Raw genomic sequence first — 14,958 nt, 5'->3', positions numbered from 1 at the left:
CAAATTAATTTAAAAAAGACAGTTTCAATCCACAGTTATGAGGCAAAATTTGTTACTAATATTGATGTCTTGTGACAGTATTCTGCATTAGACAGCAGGGATAAAATAAACTAAAATATATAAAAAAATGTATGTTTTGAAATGTCTCTGACACACTTTACACACCTGAGAGGTCAGAGAACAACAAAAACCATACTCATTTAACAAAAAAAATCCCCCAATTTTAGTAATATTGTTAAAAGTATAAAATCACAGATCAATAAGCAACAGAGATTAGGACCAATAAAAATTCATTACATTGAAACAATCCAAACAAATCATGTTAAGGTAAATTACCTTCCTGCTTAAATTAAATATAATAGACAAAGAAAGTCACAGAGAACTCTAAAAATGTTCTTGGTAAGTTTTCCAGCATTTAATAAATTAAAATTATTTTGGTAATTCCAACTGATCTAAAACGAGAAAAGTTTCGTCTAATTTAACTTCAGACAGTGAGAAAAAATGTGTCTTTTTATTAAGTGTATCAACATGTAAATAATGTGAAAACATTAGATTGCACTTCATTAGAAAACTGTACAGTTTGAATATCAAGTACTTTCAAGGACTTTACACAAAGATCAAGCATTTTCAAGGAACTCAAGGACATGAGCCTTGTTTTTATTCTAAGTGTTGAGAGAAGCGAGTAAAACTGGACTCGATCGTACTCACTCTGAAAAACGGCTGCTTCTTCACCTCCTCTGCATCCTTCTCTCCTGATCCCAGCCTTCTCTCTGGATTCCTCCTCAACAGCTGCACACAAACGCCAACAAATTACCAGGAGTTTATTCCCCTAATCAGCTGTGCTCATCCATGTAGCTTACATATGTTGTCATGCAGCAACTATAACGCATTTTATTGGGATTCAATGAAACAGAGCAACACAAAGTAGTGCAGAATTACTAAGGGTTGATATTTGCTGTTTGTTCTAAAATATGTTTTGAAGTGCATTTATGTGTAAATTTCCAAGTTGTTTGCAGCTGATGCACTTGAATATTTTATGCAACCCCATTTATCCACCCCAAAGCAACTTACTGCCTTCAGAAACAGTCAGCCCCTACAGGATTGAGAGACTTTTGTAATTTTTTGCAATCAAAATCACTGATTCTGTGGTGCTATTTTACAAATATTTGCAAGAAATGTTGTGATATTTTCCTTTAAACCCCTGTTAAAATCGACAAAAGTTAAAGTAAGTCACTTAAACCCATTTTTTAAACCATTTTTGCAAAAAAAAAGAAAAAAAGAAATTGCAATAAACTATGCTTTTTTATTTTATATATATATTAATTGCAATAATTAGTTTATAAATTTATATATATTTACGATTTTGCTATTGGTACTTGTAGATAATATTTTACTATATCGAGAAGATAATTTTATATTTTTTACTTTTTGCCTATTTTATAAAGTAGCATTCTTGCAGACAGTAAGTTTTTCATTGCACAGGGAAACGTTTTTATCGTAACAAATACTGAACCTGAGATTTAGACTTTTACAGGATTTTGGAAACCACATATTGCCCTTCAACTTTACAATTGTTTACACCTAAGTGTTAATAATAATAATAAATAAAGTCTCTATTGTGTATCCCGAAGCCGACAGGAACAATATCCTTACACGTCTCATGATGCCAATGGCCTCAGTGGAGAGGAAGCGGGGGTAGCGGACTTCGTCATTCACAATGCTGTCGAACACCTCCTCTTCATCATCACCAGGGAATGGAGACTACAGAACAAACACAAATACTGTCAAGCAATTTATGTCTAATCCGGCTAAGAGATTTGGGATAAAATGTGCCTAATTTCAAGACAGTTCTGGAAAAATTTGGTAAAAAAAAAAAAAAAAAAAGCATCTTGGAGAAAAATGACTCCAAGTTCCTAGCAGTGGTACTAAATGCTAAGCTATGATAAACCAAAGTGACTCTGAGTAAAGTTTTAAGATCTGAGAGAAAAAAAAAATCTCAGTATAGTCAGAACTCAGCAGCAGGAAATGACACTAATTCAGGATTTTATGTCGATAATTCAAGCAGCTGGACCCAATCATCAAAAAAAGTCAAAGTCAAAAGCCTTTTATTGCCATTGAGGCTACAGCACAACGGGATGTACACTTGTAAAATAAGCCTATCAGACGCCAATCTAAGGATATGCTCACACTGCAGCCTGAAGTGACCCAATCGGATTATTTTTCCCTTAATGGGACCTGGATCTGATCTTTTCATGGCAGTTTGAATAACACAAATCAATTTTTTTTTTCGAATGCGACCCAATCTACTTTGATATGTTGTCCTAAATTCGATACTTATCTGAACCTCATTGATGCTCGACAAATTTCACTATTCTGTGTCCTGAAACGCGCCAGCGAGAAAAAAAACCAATGTGCTGGTTCCGGTCGGACAACAACCTCATGCTCCTCCATTAGCATCCACGTTTACTTCCGCAAACAGTGAGCACTTCTTCTACTACTACTTGTTTTTTTATAACGGTTGGCAAAACGAGAGGGAAAAACAATAAGCGTTATTGCGCCCTCTGCTGCGCATGCGGGACACTTTCAGGTCATTTGCAGGTCACACCGGAGATCGCAAACAACCACGCCAATAATAAACAAATGAATAAATAAAATTTCACAAAAAAGAGAGAAAAAAAATCAGATTTTTGTCACTGATATGGAAAGACTCTCGTTAAAAATCTATAAGTTTCTAATCACCGACTGAAACCCTTTAGGCGGCCATTTTTCTGCCTTTATAAATCTGTGAAACAGCCCCAGTCCTCACCTCTCCCACCAACATTTCATAGATGAGAACCCCGAGTCCCCACCAGTCCACGGCTCTGGTGTAAGACGTATCCGTGAGGACCTCCGGGGCCAAAAATTCAGGGGTCCCACAGAACGTGCTTGTGCGGTCCCCGTAGCCCATTCCTGCCGAAAGAGGCAAACAAAACAAACGGTTTCTGTGAGCCGGCGTAAAGTAAGAACCTACCGCTCTGCATCGTCAATATCCACCTTCTTTGCAAAGCCCAAAGTCAGCAATCTTCACGTAACCATCCATGTCTAGCAGCAGGTTGTCGAGCTTGAGGTCTCTGCGAGCGACAAGAAATGTAGGTGAGATGCGTCTGTTCACAGCTTACCATCATAAAGTACCTAGAAATATTTCAGAGTACGTTTTCATTCTGGCAGACTTTAGCTGAGGCCTGTCCAAATGTTTTGCAACGAAGCCAGAATCTCAAAGTTGAAAGCAGACTCATATTTGTGTCCATTCCCTTCTTCCCTGCACAATGTGAGTATCATAGCTTTGTATTTATTTTTAAACTGGTTGATGCGTGGGCATTGTTTTAGTTCCAAATTCATTTCGTTCCATTGTCTGACTCCAGTTACAGTGATACTAAATCTGTTCAGACGCTACATATTTTGAAATTCAGCGTTCACCTTAAGTTGTGCCCACCCCCTCTTTCATAAAACATTTCCTGAACATTTCCATTACACACATGGATAGTAGAGGTGTGCCGAGGTGTGCCGATCGATCGGCTGATTTCCATTAAAAAGTGTATGATCGGTGATCGCCCATCACGGTCTCTTGTTGCCGATCACCTGTACCTCACTTTGCAGCCTCCGTGTGCAGCTTATCTCCTCTTTCCTTCACACTGCTCAAGCGCGCAGCAACAAATCCTGCTGTGTGGAACTTGAACGCTCTGAGTGTGAATGGTGGAAGTTTGCGTGTTGCGGCGGAAAATTACCTCGGGGGTGAAGAAACACGTCAAAATGCATCAACTCAACGAATCTAATGTGACATTTAAAAAACAAGCGCTTGACGGAGTTCGGCTACATCGAGGCTCAATGCAGGAAAAAAGGACATCCGGAAGCAGCGCACAACTACCAACACTCACCCAGATTAGCATCACGGTCAGAAAGCTAAACAACCTGAAAGATAATTCAAGTCTTCGAGCTAGCGGTGTAAGACGCTGGTTCTGCTGTCACTCTTGGACCGCCGCTACGCGCTACTGGTAGTAATATTTCACAGACGTAGCGCCGCTCAACCTCACCAGAGAGTGAACTTTAAGCAGACATCAAATGTCTGCTTAAAACTGCAGCACGTAACTTAAAAAAAAGATTTTACATATGTATTAAAATATGTCTATTATGTCTAAATTAGGTGAATTTATTGCCAGATAATTTTTAAATTTTGCCAGATAACATAGGATCATTTATACCTAAACCGAAAAATTAACAGCCACTCCAGGTGATCGGCCTCATGATGATCGGTATCGGAATTGGCAGCAAAAAACCTGATCGGAGCATCCCTAATGAATAGTACAGTTTGATATTTCACAATAACCTGCAATTTTAATAAATTGGACTTAAAGGATTTATGTTCGTAGGAAAACTAGCATTGTGTATGACTGACGGCTCTCTTTAGCAGCACTGTTAGTGGCTGTAATTAGATCTGATTTAGAGAAGAAGATACTTGGTGGAGAATGTTAGAAGAGTCAGTAGCTCATGTTCTCACCAACGTAAAGATCAAATGTGTGTTTGAGTGACTTTCACTCACCTGTACACAATCTTATGGTCATGAAGGAACTGAAGTCCAAGAACCACACAGGCAGAGTAAAACCTGAAACCAAAGGACCAGCGTGAGGAACTGAGATGAAATCTGAAGTCAGTCACCAAACTTTCTGCATGATCAGACACACAGATGCAACAAACAATTATTTTAGTAATTGATTATTTTGGCGATTAATTGATTAATCGTATGCAGAAAGTGACACATTCTACTGATTTTTCATTGAACCACTTAAGTTTTCTTTAATGAAATATTTAAAATACATGAAAAGATGCAAATAAACTTAAATATCTTTTCAATGTAAGAAAATAAATATTTTGTTGCCTAAAATGCAATAACATGGTATTCCATTAGTGGATATAATTTTGAAATCTTAAATAAAAAATGTAAATATTTTTTGTAATCTTTTGGCTTAATGACTGCTCTATGTTGTTCTTTCGGCAAATTACCTTTTTTGAGTCTATTTATTCATATAAATGAGGTCTGAATTCTCCCCTACTTAGTTTGTCCCTAATTAAGAGGATTAAAATATTATCATTTTGTAATTAATAGTTTTTCGCTTTCCTTCAAACTATGTTGCATGCTTTGTGTTTATGTTAATCAGTTCTGGCTAAAGCTCACTAAACAGATCCACAGACTATAAAACAGTTTCCACAAAGCAGTGATTATTAGAACTTATTTGTAGAAGGATTTGCGATGTAATATGCAAAATACGTATTTTCCGGACTACAGAGTGCACGTCCCTATAAGCTGCACCTACAAAGTAAAAAACAAACAAACAAACAAACTGGAAACGTACATATAAAATCTGGTATCTCAGCAGCTCTCGGGTTTTTCACAAGGACGCAGCTCTGCGTTTCCAACGCGGAACCATGGATTCGCTCACAGCGAGCTTAGTGCAGCGGCTACCGATTTGGTAGCACAGATCGATACCCTTCAACTTAAAAGCTGCACCATATAAACGTCTTCGTGTTGTTTCCATAACGAGGGGGTATGAGTTTGAGAACATTTCTCCGTCGTGCCTGCTGCTAGCATGTGCTTGTTCTAAATGAAAATTAGCACTTTCTTCTTTGATTTCCAATTCTGACTTCCAATGATTCACTTCCTGCTAAAGCGCCCCCTGGAGGTTGAAGAAAAATCCACAGAAAAGCCGCTCCGGGCTGTAAGCGTGGGGAAAAAAAGCTTATAGTCCGAAAAATACGGTATACTCCAATTCAATACTCTGTATCCATTCCTTCTTTATAATGTTGGAAATACCTTGTTTAAGTTAAATAAGTCACCAAAATATGGGATATTGCACTAAAACACCAGAAAAAGCTTAATTCTGATTGGAAAGCATGTTAGACTTTCTGAAACACACACACACACACACACACACACACACACACAGAGGCATCACGTACACGGCTCTTGGCTCTGTGAAAACGTCGGTGTGGATGTGCATCATCAGGTCGCCTCCCGCCGTGTACTCCATGACGAAGCAAACATGCTCCGGCGTTTGGAAGCACGCAAACAGGTTGACCAGGAAGGGATGGTGAGACATGTTCACGATCTCAAAGATGCGCTTCTCACACATCAGACTGGCAGCGGGAAAAAACAAAAGAGATTAAAACAATAGGGAAAAGGTGAAATACACACAGAATTACAGAGAATTGTTTTATTTTGGTCGATGGGCTGAAAGTTGAGCTGTTTTTACTGTAAATCAGGACAAAGCACACAGAGCTGTGTGTCTAAAGGAGATCTAAACCTTTTTCTGATCAAACACAGTGTCACGGTTGAGGAATAAACACACACCTTTCCACCTCATCCCGAGCGATTATGTCTCCTTTTTTCAGGGCTTTGATGGCGTACATTGTGCCCGTCTTCCTGTACTCTGACAGCAGCACCTGCAGACACACAAACACCTTTTGTTTCACCGGAGGAACAAAACACCAAAGAAACTTTCAACTAATCCCGTTTGTAGGTTTATGTATTCTGATAATACTCACAGGTTTCATTAAATGTTAATAGGGAGTTTTGAACAATAAACGTCTCATTTGCATTTTAGAAACAACTGACACAAATAACGTCCTAAATTTTTGTGGAGCAGACAAATAGTTTGCTAATTAAGCAGAAATATATCCATGCAAATCTTCTGCATTTTTATTCTCATCTGGACTTTAATTTATTATCATGACAAGAAGTTTGAGTTATTGTGTCATGAGAAAATTCAGTTGTTGATGGTAAGTAAAAACCAAAACTGACAATATGATTGGAAATGTTATTTTTCTTATTTACTCTATTGTTCCATGAATGCATGTATAAATATCAGTAAATTCAGAAATATTAAATGCAGTCACTGTGTGATATTTTCAGCACACAGTAACTGCATTTAATTAAGTCATAAATTTCAGAATTTATTAAATGGGAAAATTAATCAAATTTCCAAATAAATGCATTTATTGACACCTTTTCTTAAGTAAGTGGCTTCCTGAAGAAATCTGTTTCAAATTCTAATTTTCAAGAACAATATTTGAGCTCGTGGTACTATAAATGCTGTGCCATACAGTTACCTAAAATTAAGTAATAAGTAGTTTTTTTTAGAATCACATTCTTTATCGTTATCGTAATAGTCAGACAAAAAAACAGTACATTTCCACGTAAAAAACCCAATAAATTGAGATTAATCTCAGGAATTTTCTGAAAAACATAAGAAAATTTGACTTTAAAAAGCAAAAAAAATTGCAAGAAAAAAAATTCAAATGTTTTGATCTGAGAAATTTTCTAAAAAGAAAAGAAAACATGGAAATTTTTGAGTTTAAAAAGTCGAACAATGTTTTTTTTTATTTTTGCATAAATTAACTCCTCTTTCCATTTCTTGCTATAGTATTGTGGTACTATTGTGGTACAATAGTACCACAAAATATCACAATAAAATTCGGAGTCCATGTAGCCCAACCTTTAAGCTAAAGAGAGAGAAAGAAAAGTAAATTTGTGACGGTTACCTTCCCAAAGTGTCCCCTTCCCAGTACAGCAATGAGCTTGAAGTCCTGAATGGACAGAGGTCCTTTCTTCTGCCTAAGAACAACAAATGGAAAAAAGATTAAAAACACAAGGCTCAAAGAAAGCACAAACTGCACGTAGAAAGAGACAAACCAAACATCCAGTTTGGAAATTGCAGCTTATATTAAAGAGTTAAATGCACCCCAGGTTGTGTTTTAGTGTGTTTGTACCTGCTAGCAGGTGGGGTTCGGGCAGGGGACTTGGGGATTTGGTCTTGGGGAGAGAGGGACTCGATGACTGCCGGGTGATCCTTCAGGAGAACGTTAGGAAACAGACATAAAGGACAAAAAAAAAAACATGCCGAGGCAGAGGTGAGAACACACAATGGTAGACGAGGGACAAGGCTTGGAGGTAACACATCGGCTCCTGTGCTGCGCTTAGCTTCCGCACTGAGTCTTTATCAGTTAGTGGAGGGACAGCCTTTGTTTTTTTTTATTTTTTAAATCATAAAATAATGCTGAAAGTGCAAATTTAGAAATCCCTGCTCACACACCTCCCCTACTTCCTGGTTTTCCTCTTTCTCTGCCTGCCTCACTGGAGTGAGAGAGTCCGTTTCTCTCTTCAAATCTCCTCTTATCGGAGAGTCGTTGTCCAGACTCAATTTCTCCACTGAGATCTCCCTGAAAGTTTCACACGGACACAACGACAGGCCGACGTTGGCATGACAACGGACAGACACGGAACAAAACACAACAGGAGCGTTAGACACAGGGCCGTGAAAGCATCACAACCAGTCACAGGAGAAAAGGATCAAGGAAAGGTTTCATGTCCGCATCGAGCCGCCTGGAGCGTCTGACCTGCGTGGTGAACAGAAATATCTCTCGTCTCACCCAGAGTTCAGAGTCAGGCTGTGAGTGTTGGGACTGTAGGTTCCCGAGTTGTTCACGGTGGGAATTGCGTTTCGGAGCAGCCTCACCCACGTCCCGATGTCCACGTTCATCTGACGCGCCCGGAGGAACGCCTTGCCTGGAAGAACGAACAGGAAGAGTCACTATCGTCTCATTAACTGTAATGCTGGAACATTTCAGGCAAATAAAATGACATCAAATTACTTCAGTTTTCATTTTGTTCAGCTTTTAATAACTTTTCTGTAATTCAGTTAGTATTTTATATTTCATATTGAAATTGTAAGACAGGTGACTTTTCATTAAGGTCCTCTGAACATGTAAATCTAAAAAAAACAAAAAAAAACACAAAAAACTACATATTACCCTGAACACACCGTCTCTGTTGTGAAACACGGTGGTGGCAGCACCAGCAGTAGTTTTTGGTCGTTTCATTTTGGATATTTAAAATGTCTTCCAGTTCCAGTGTAAAGTGATCTTTACTAAATTAAAGTTCATTGGTGTTTGAGAAGCCGAATTTGCATTATTATGCCGTAATCAATTTTAAATGGTCTCACAACAATATAATTGTTTATAATTCCAATAGTTACTGGGACAGTTTATTGTCCAGTAAAATTTGTTATTGTGACAGGCCAACGTGGAGGGTTTTCCTAAATACAAATGCACTCCACACTTTTAAGATTTGAAAACAATGATGGAGTATTAAGATCACTGTAGATAAAATATATACAATATATTGGCCATGTAGAAGCAAGTTTCTACCTAATGTCTCAGAGATTTCTACTTGAATTTAGCATTCAAACAAATAAAATTATGACAAAGTCTTAAAATTGTTAAAATGTAGTTTTAATATTGAAATGTTTTTTGGGGGTTTTTTTTATCATGGAAATGCTTCTTTTTTTTGGAAATGTATGACTTTCCCACATAAGAGCATAGCCAACATCTTTTCTTGTTTGTAAACATGTGAAATTAATCTAGAAACTTTCAGATTTTTGGCAGAAATTTGCTCCTCAGTGACTGATTTTTTCCCCCCCTCTATTGGCCTTAACACTTTGTGGTAGAACACTTAAAACTCCAGTAAAATCCATTGATGTTTGTAGCATATAGTGTAAAATAGTTTAATGGGTTTGAATACTTTTGTAAGGTGCTTTAAACCAGAAGAAAAACCTCTCTAAATGAGCTGTACATGACTTGAACGCTAGAGGGCGCTGTGGCACCAAAGAGAGAATAAAACTAACAGATCGTTTGTTTCTCTCCTTTAACTTTTCACAGCTTTAAAAAAAAATGCACCTTGCCGATTTTTTAAAACATTTTTTTCATGTTTTATTTTTATTTTGCAACAAAGCGCTAATAGGATTATAAGCAGAAAATGCTACAGAGATCCAACAAATCAACTCTTCAGTTTAAAATGTATTAAATTTCATGAGTTGGTGGATTATTTTCTGCAAGTTATGTTTAAAACACATAAAAGTATATTACCAACACATTTGCAAAAAAATATTTATTAAAAGAGATGGCATTTGTAGTTAGAAATTGGAGATTTTGTGAATTAAAATAAAGTTAGAACCGAACAAGTGGAACGTTGTGTTTGGGGAAAAAAATTTGTCTGAAAAGAGATTAGACAAATTTTCACTTTTAAGAAAATAAAATATTCTATCAAGGTATAAGGACAGTAATATAACTTTTTTGTAATTTGTGTTCCTGTTTTTTGTTTAAGGATGTATCTACGGCTCTGGAAATAAAACCTCCTGGTTATTCCACCAAATATTTATTCCTGAACTCTTCCTGAGTTAAAACGTTAGTATTGTTGTTTTTAAATGAACATGAACTTGTTTTCTTTTATCTGAGGTCTGAAAGCGCTGCATCTTTTTCGTTATTGTGACCTTTTTTCATTTTCTGCAAATAAATACATTTTTGCTTGGAATTTCAGAGACGTGTTATTAGTAGTTCGTAAAATAAAAGAACAAAGTTCGTTTTACTCCAATATATACCTATAAAGAGAAAAATCAGAGAAACTGATCAATTTAAGTGCTCTCTTATTATCTTGCAGAGCTGTAGATGGATGGTTGATATTTATGGTAGAATGACTTTTGGGAGAAGGGTTAGTCTCTCAAAAGAATAATTTTTTCTTCCAACTACTCCTTTTCATTCAAAACCTCTGTTTACATCAACATGTGACAAGTTCATTTTCAGCTGTATTTGAATGAAACGGACAAATAAATTAATGTTGAGTCTGTTCTCCCACCTTGCTGCTTTGAAAAGATTTTCTTCTGTCTTTGGAGGCGAGGAACTCGCTCGATGACCGGGTTAAAGAAGGTCACCTGGTGGACGAACACAGATAGCACAGACGACAGCTTGTTGGTAATTAGCCCTGGATAAGTTAGCATGAAGGTAAAGATGGGCGTACCTCGGCCAGCAGCAGGCCCTGAGGCTCCAGCTCCAGCTGCACTCGGTGTTTCTGGTTGTCCAGGAACTCCTCCAGCTTCAGGTACTTCAGGGCGCAAAGTGAGCGATAATCCTTCCAGTAAACTGCGATCTCCAACTCTCTTGACTAAAACATTCATACTTGTATTACTCATTGCTACTTTTACGGTTTATATGTTCATGTAGACTTTTGGGAGTGCGCGTGTGTGTGTGCGCTGACCCTTTCCAGCTCTACAGTGAAGGTCTGATCCCAGGCCTGCTCTCCTACGGTCCTCCAGGCCGTCTGTCCGACCACGCTGTTGTCCAACTTCAGCACCGCGCTCACCTCAGCTACGAACAACAGAAATTACATCTATGAGACAAATTATACATTGGTTTTAAGAAAACGTGCACCTAACTTTGCCTCCATTGGTGGAAATGGCATAAAAATGGGCCACATTGTGCATTTTGTGGCAAATTTTAGTTCTTCTATTAGCTAAAGAGAGCAAACTGAGTCTCTTTGGCATTTTTTACCTTTATTTCCCCAACTATAATGCATTAATGAATATAAAGATGCAACTAACGATTATTTTAGTAATCAATTAATCTATTCTGATGATTAATCTGGTAAAAAAAATACTGCCACATTCTGCAGAATTTCATTTTTATACAATGTTAGAAATATATAAAAAGCTGCAAACAAGTAATTAAATTCCTTTTTTAAATAATAAAATAAACATTCTATCGCTTAAAATGCGATACATTTTTGATCAAACATTCTGAATGTTTGATCAAAAAAAGCATCTGCAGCTAAAAAATACTCCAAACATCAACATGTAAAAAGCTTGTACCTTAGTACAGTAAAGACGAGACAAAACTAACATACAAATAACTTTTATGAAAGAATTAGGAGTTTGTTCTTAGTAAATAATTCATCAATATTGACGAAAAAGTGCGAGTTATAAGCAAAATAATCTGCCAGTGGAACAAAATATTTCCCCATAATCTAAGTTAAAATGTCTTGATCCACTGGAAGAGGATTTCACATACAACTTAAAGAATTATGGACTTAAAACAAGCCTGCTCTAATTAATAGCATGAATTTGAAGAATGGAAAGAATATATTAATTAGTTGAAGCAGGAAATTAAGGTTAAAACTATAATTTTAAAATATTTTGGAACAAATATCTCCCTGCAGACTTTGCAGCAGCTGGGTTAAATCATAAAACACCTCCTGAAATCAAGAGTAATGCTTACAGGAGAGTTCTTCAGTCTTGTTGGGCGTCTTCCCGCTGACAGAGCCGCTGCGTCCGTACAGTCCCTTGCTGCCTCTCATGAAGGACTTGGTGTCTCCAGGGCTGTAGCAGGGCAGCGTGACAGATGTCCCTTTGCTGCGGCCTGGGACGACCTCCAACAATCCAACGCAGCCCAGCAGCTGCACCTGCAGGGTGCCTGAGGACAGAGGGACAACAGCGCAGGTAGCAAACGACTGCAGGTCAGAGCACAGCAGGCCAAACAAACACAGTCATGCTAGTCCCACCTGCCAGCTTTTTATTCACATAGACAAGCATGGAAACTGCAAATTGGATTTTTCCATTTTGTCTCACAACTGTGGTTTTTATAGACTGCAGTTTAAGGCCAACTTGGACAGATTTGACGGCATCGTTGTGAAGGCGGGATAAAAGAAAAACAGTTCTGGAGCCACTGAGTATTTGCTTGATCATGGCATTTGAGAAATTGTAAAGTCTATTGATTGTTTCATAACTGATGACTGTGTGACGTTTATATTAGGGATGCACCGATTGCAATTCTCCGGCTGATCGCAGGTTACCGATCTTTTAAAAAGCCTAACCTGCCGAATCAGATTTTGGCCAATAATTTTTTTGTCTGAAATGTTGATCAATATAGCAAGAAAGTTGCTGAAGTAGCAACAGAGTTGGTGACCATTGTTAACTGCAAACGTGCAGAAATGACCTGGTGGGCCAGTCTGTCAAAAAACCTGCCAGAGGACAGTGGTTGATTAGAATTGTCCGATCATCAATCTCCCCAAAATTAAAAAAAAAAAAAAAAAACCCACAAAAAAGTAGTTTTTGTCATTTAAAGCACTGTTGAACCGCTTTGCTGCTGAAATGTGCTATAAAATATACTTGATTTAAATTCCACCAAAAAATTTCTACATTTATTTAGCGTATGTATAAGAAACATGGACATTCTTTGATGTCAAAAAGTTGTAAATTTGCAAGAAATAAAACGCAAATTTTCCACCAACATTTTACCAAATTAACACCAACAAATTATCCGACACTGTAAAGTCAGAAATTTGCATTTTAAAAAGTTTATTAAGATTATAATGCCAGAGATTTACAACACAAAATGCGTATCTGGATATTTTCCATCTGGGCTCTTTTCCTGCATCAGAACGACATTTCCTGGGTCCAGACTCGCCATGAACGCCTCTAACAGGAACCAGAACGCACGCCTGAGACAAGAGAAGAAGCAGCTCCAGCATGGCTGCTTCGGGTCAGCACCCTGGACGACAAGGTTCTGATAAAGAGCCTGCATTCAAACATTTACGCCGAAAAACATCCAGATGTTCATCTCCTGGATTTACCACTTTAACCTTGGAGGACTTCTGGCAGTTTTGGTCAAAAATATCTGACTTTATAATGTAAAAGAATATTGTACTTTTAATACAGCAAGTTTTTATTGCTATTCATAAAAAAAATTGTTTTTACTACATGAGAGGATATCCAAAATTTTAGTCATAAATGTGTGAAAACAACCAAGAAATTCCTGAATTTTTTGGTGAAAATGTACTCCTCCATGATCAGATTTTTATATTTTTTCTACATCGGCCCTAATAATCCACAGTAGGTTAAGAAACACTCAATGTCCCTGTATTTATCAAGTGTTGGCCTACCGGTGAGAGGAGAGGGCTTGTTCAGGGTGCTGTATTGGTTCTGCAGATAGGGGGCGCCGTGGCGGGAGCTGAAGGCCGGTGAGGAGGCCAGAACCAGCTCCTCCTTGATGATGCTGGACTTCGGATGGTCCTCTGGCAGTTCTGCCAAGCGCTGGTCCAAGGAGTCCCTGAGGAGGTCCAGCCGCTGAGATGCTTCACTGAGACGGGACTGAGCCTGGAATCAGCACAATATCAGTTACCAGCTATAAACTCATAACAAGTTAGCCAATTAAGTTAGCCACCTTCATTGCCTAACTTGTCAGGCAATGAGGGTGGCATTCACACCAGCCCTGCTTAGTCCGCTTTAATCAAACTGTAGGATGCTTCCCTAGAAAGTCCGGTTCGTTTGGGGAGGTGTGAATACGCAGCAGCTGAACTCTGATGGAACAAGAAAGTGAACTCTTATCCTCCTAAAAACCTCGGTTTCGGTTCGGTTCAAGTGAACTCTGGCACAGCTCAAAAGAAAATGTGAATGCAAACCGATCCAAAAGCAGGAAGCGGACTATACCGCACTGCATCCTGGATATATGGAAACAAAACAAACGTGGAAATCTAGCACTAGCAGGAGAAATAGCTCGTGGTGTTTTGCCAAAAACAAAAGAGAAATTCTACAACTACGACGCCGTTTTAGGGTCATTGAAGATAGAAAAAAAGGGAGGAGTACATTCTGCCAAATACTAGAAAAAGACTAAGATTGTAAGATTAATTTCTGTAATTTTCTAGAGAAAAACGTCTGAGGCTGAAAAGTCTCACACTTGCTAGAAAAACCCCTCAAATTTTGAGATTAAAATGGAAAATTTCTAGAAAAAAATTTCAAAGTTGATGTCCGAAATTTCTAGGAAAACAGATGAAAATTTCTAAGTTTCAAAAGTAAAACAACTAAATCTGCAAAAGAACTCGTTTGATTAGTTTGGATTGTTTGACAATGTAGTGACAAATGTAACAAATGTTTCAATTCTGGTTCCCAATCGTACAGAGTCCACCAGGTGTGGAAACACCCTAAATGGCCTTTCAGGTGGTAAGGCCCATACATAGTACTATCAAAAACAGAAGTGATCTAAATAAACACCTCGAGACACATTAACACATTTAAAAAACCTTAAAACACAGGATGGGAGCGA

General features: G+C 37.9%; 1 protein-coding gene across 3 annotated transcripts in view; it reads right to left on the bottom strand.

Moving 5' to 3' along the window:
- Positions 1 to 14,958, bottom strand: part of pkn1a (protein kinase N1a) — a 62,640-nt gene that overhangs the window by 2,230 nt on the left and 45,452 nt on the right. For all 3 annotated transcript variants that reach the window (XR_001425649.1, XM_015037642.1, XM_015037631.1), the window contains exons 7-22: positions 13,799 to 14,012; positions 12,136 to 12,330; positions 11,120 to 11,229; positions 10,883 to 11,026; positions 10,721 to 10,796; positions 8,461 to 8,596; positions 8,124 to 8,250; positions 7,801 to 7,880; positions 7,573 to 7,645; positions 6,383 to 6,474; positions 5,992 to 6,168; positions 4,577 to 4,639; positions 3,034 to 3,110; positions 2,807 to 2,949; positions 1,654 to 1,761; positions 709 to 789 (exon numbers count right to left, since the gene is read on the bottom strand). Coding sequence is in view for 2 of the 3 variants with exons in the window: in XM_015037642.1 (XP_014893128.1) it covers positions 709 to 789; positions 1,654 to 1,761; positions 2,807 to 2,949; positions 3,034 to 3,110; positions 4,577 to 4,639; positions 5,992 to 6,168; positions 6,383 to 6,474; positions 7,573 to 7,645; positions 7,801 to 7,880; positions 8,124 to 8,250; positions 8,461 to 8,596; positions 10,721 to 10,796; positions 10,883 to 11,026; positions 11,120 to 11,229; positions 12,136 to 12,330; positions 13,799 to 14,012 (1,896 nt within the window). In the remaining variant the exon portion in view is untranslated. The remainder of the gene's footprint in view (positions 1 to 708; positions 790 to 1,653; positions 1,762 to 2,806; positions 2,950 to 3,033; positions 3,111 to 4,576; positions 4,640 to 5,991; positions 6,169 to 6,382; positions 6,475 to 7,572; positions 7,646 to 7,800; positions 7,881 to 8,123; positions 8,251 to 8,460; positions 8,597 to 10,720; positions 10,797 to 10,882; positions 11,027 to 11,119; positions 11,230 to 12,135; positions 12,331 to 13,798; positions 14,013 to 14,958) is intronic.

This window comes from Poecilia latipinna, unplaced genomic scaffold (genome assembly GCF_001443285.1).
Source record: "Poecilia latipinna isolate Pla-1442-1.1 unplaced genomic scaffold, P_latipinna-1.0 Scaffold25, whole genome shotgun sequence".
NCBI lineage: Eukaryota > Metazoa > Chordata > Actinopteri > Cyprinodontiformes > Poeciliidae > Poecilia > Poecilia latipinna.
Note: the sequence above shows the minus strand (reverse complement) of the source record. Positions and strands in the feature narration are given on the sequence as shown.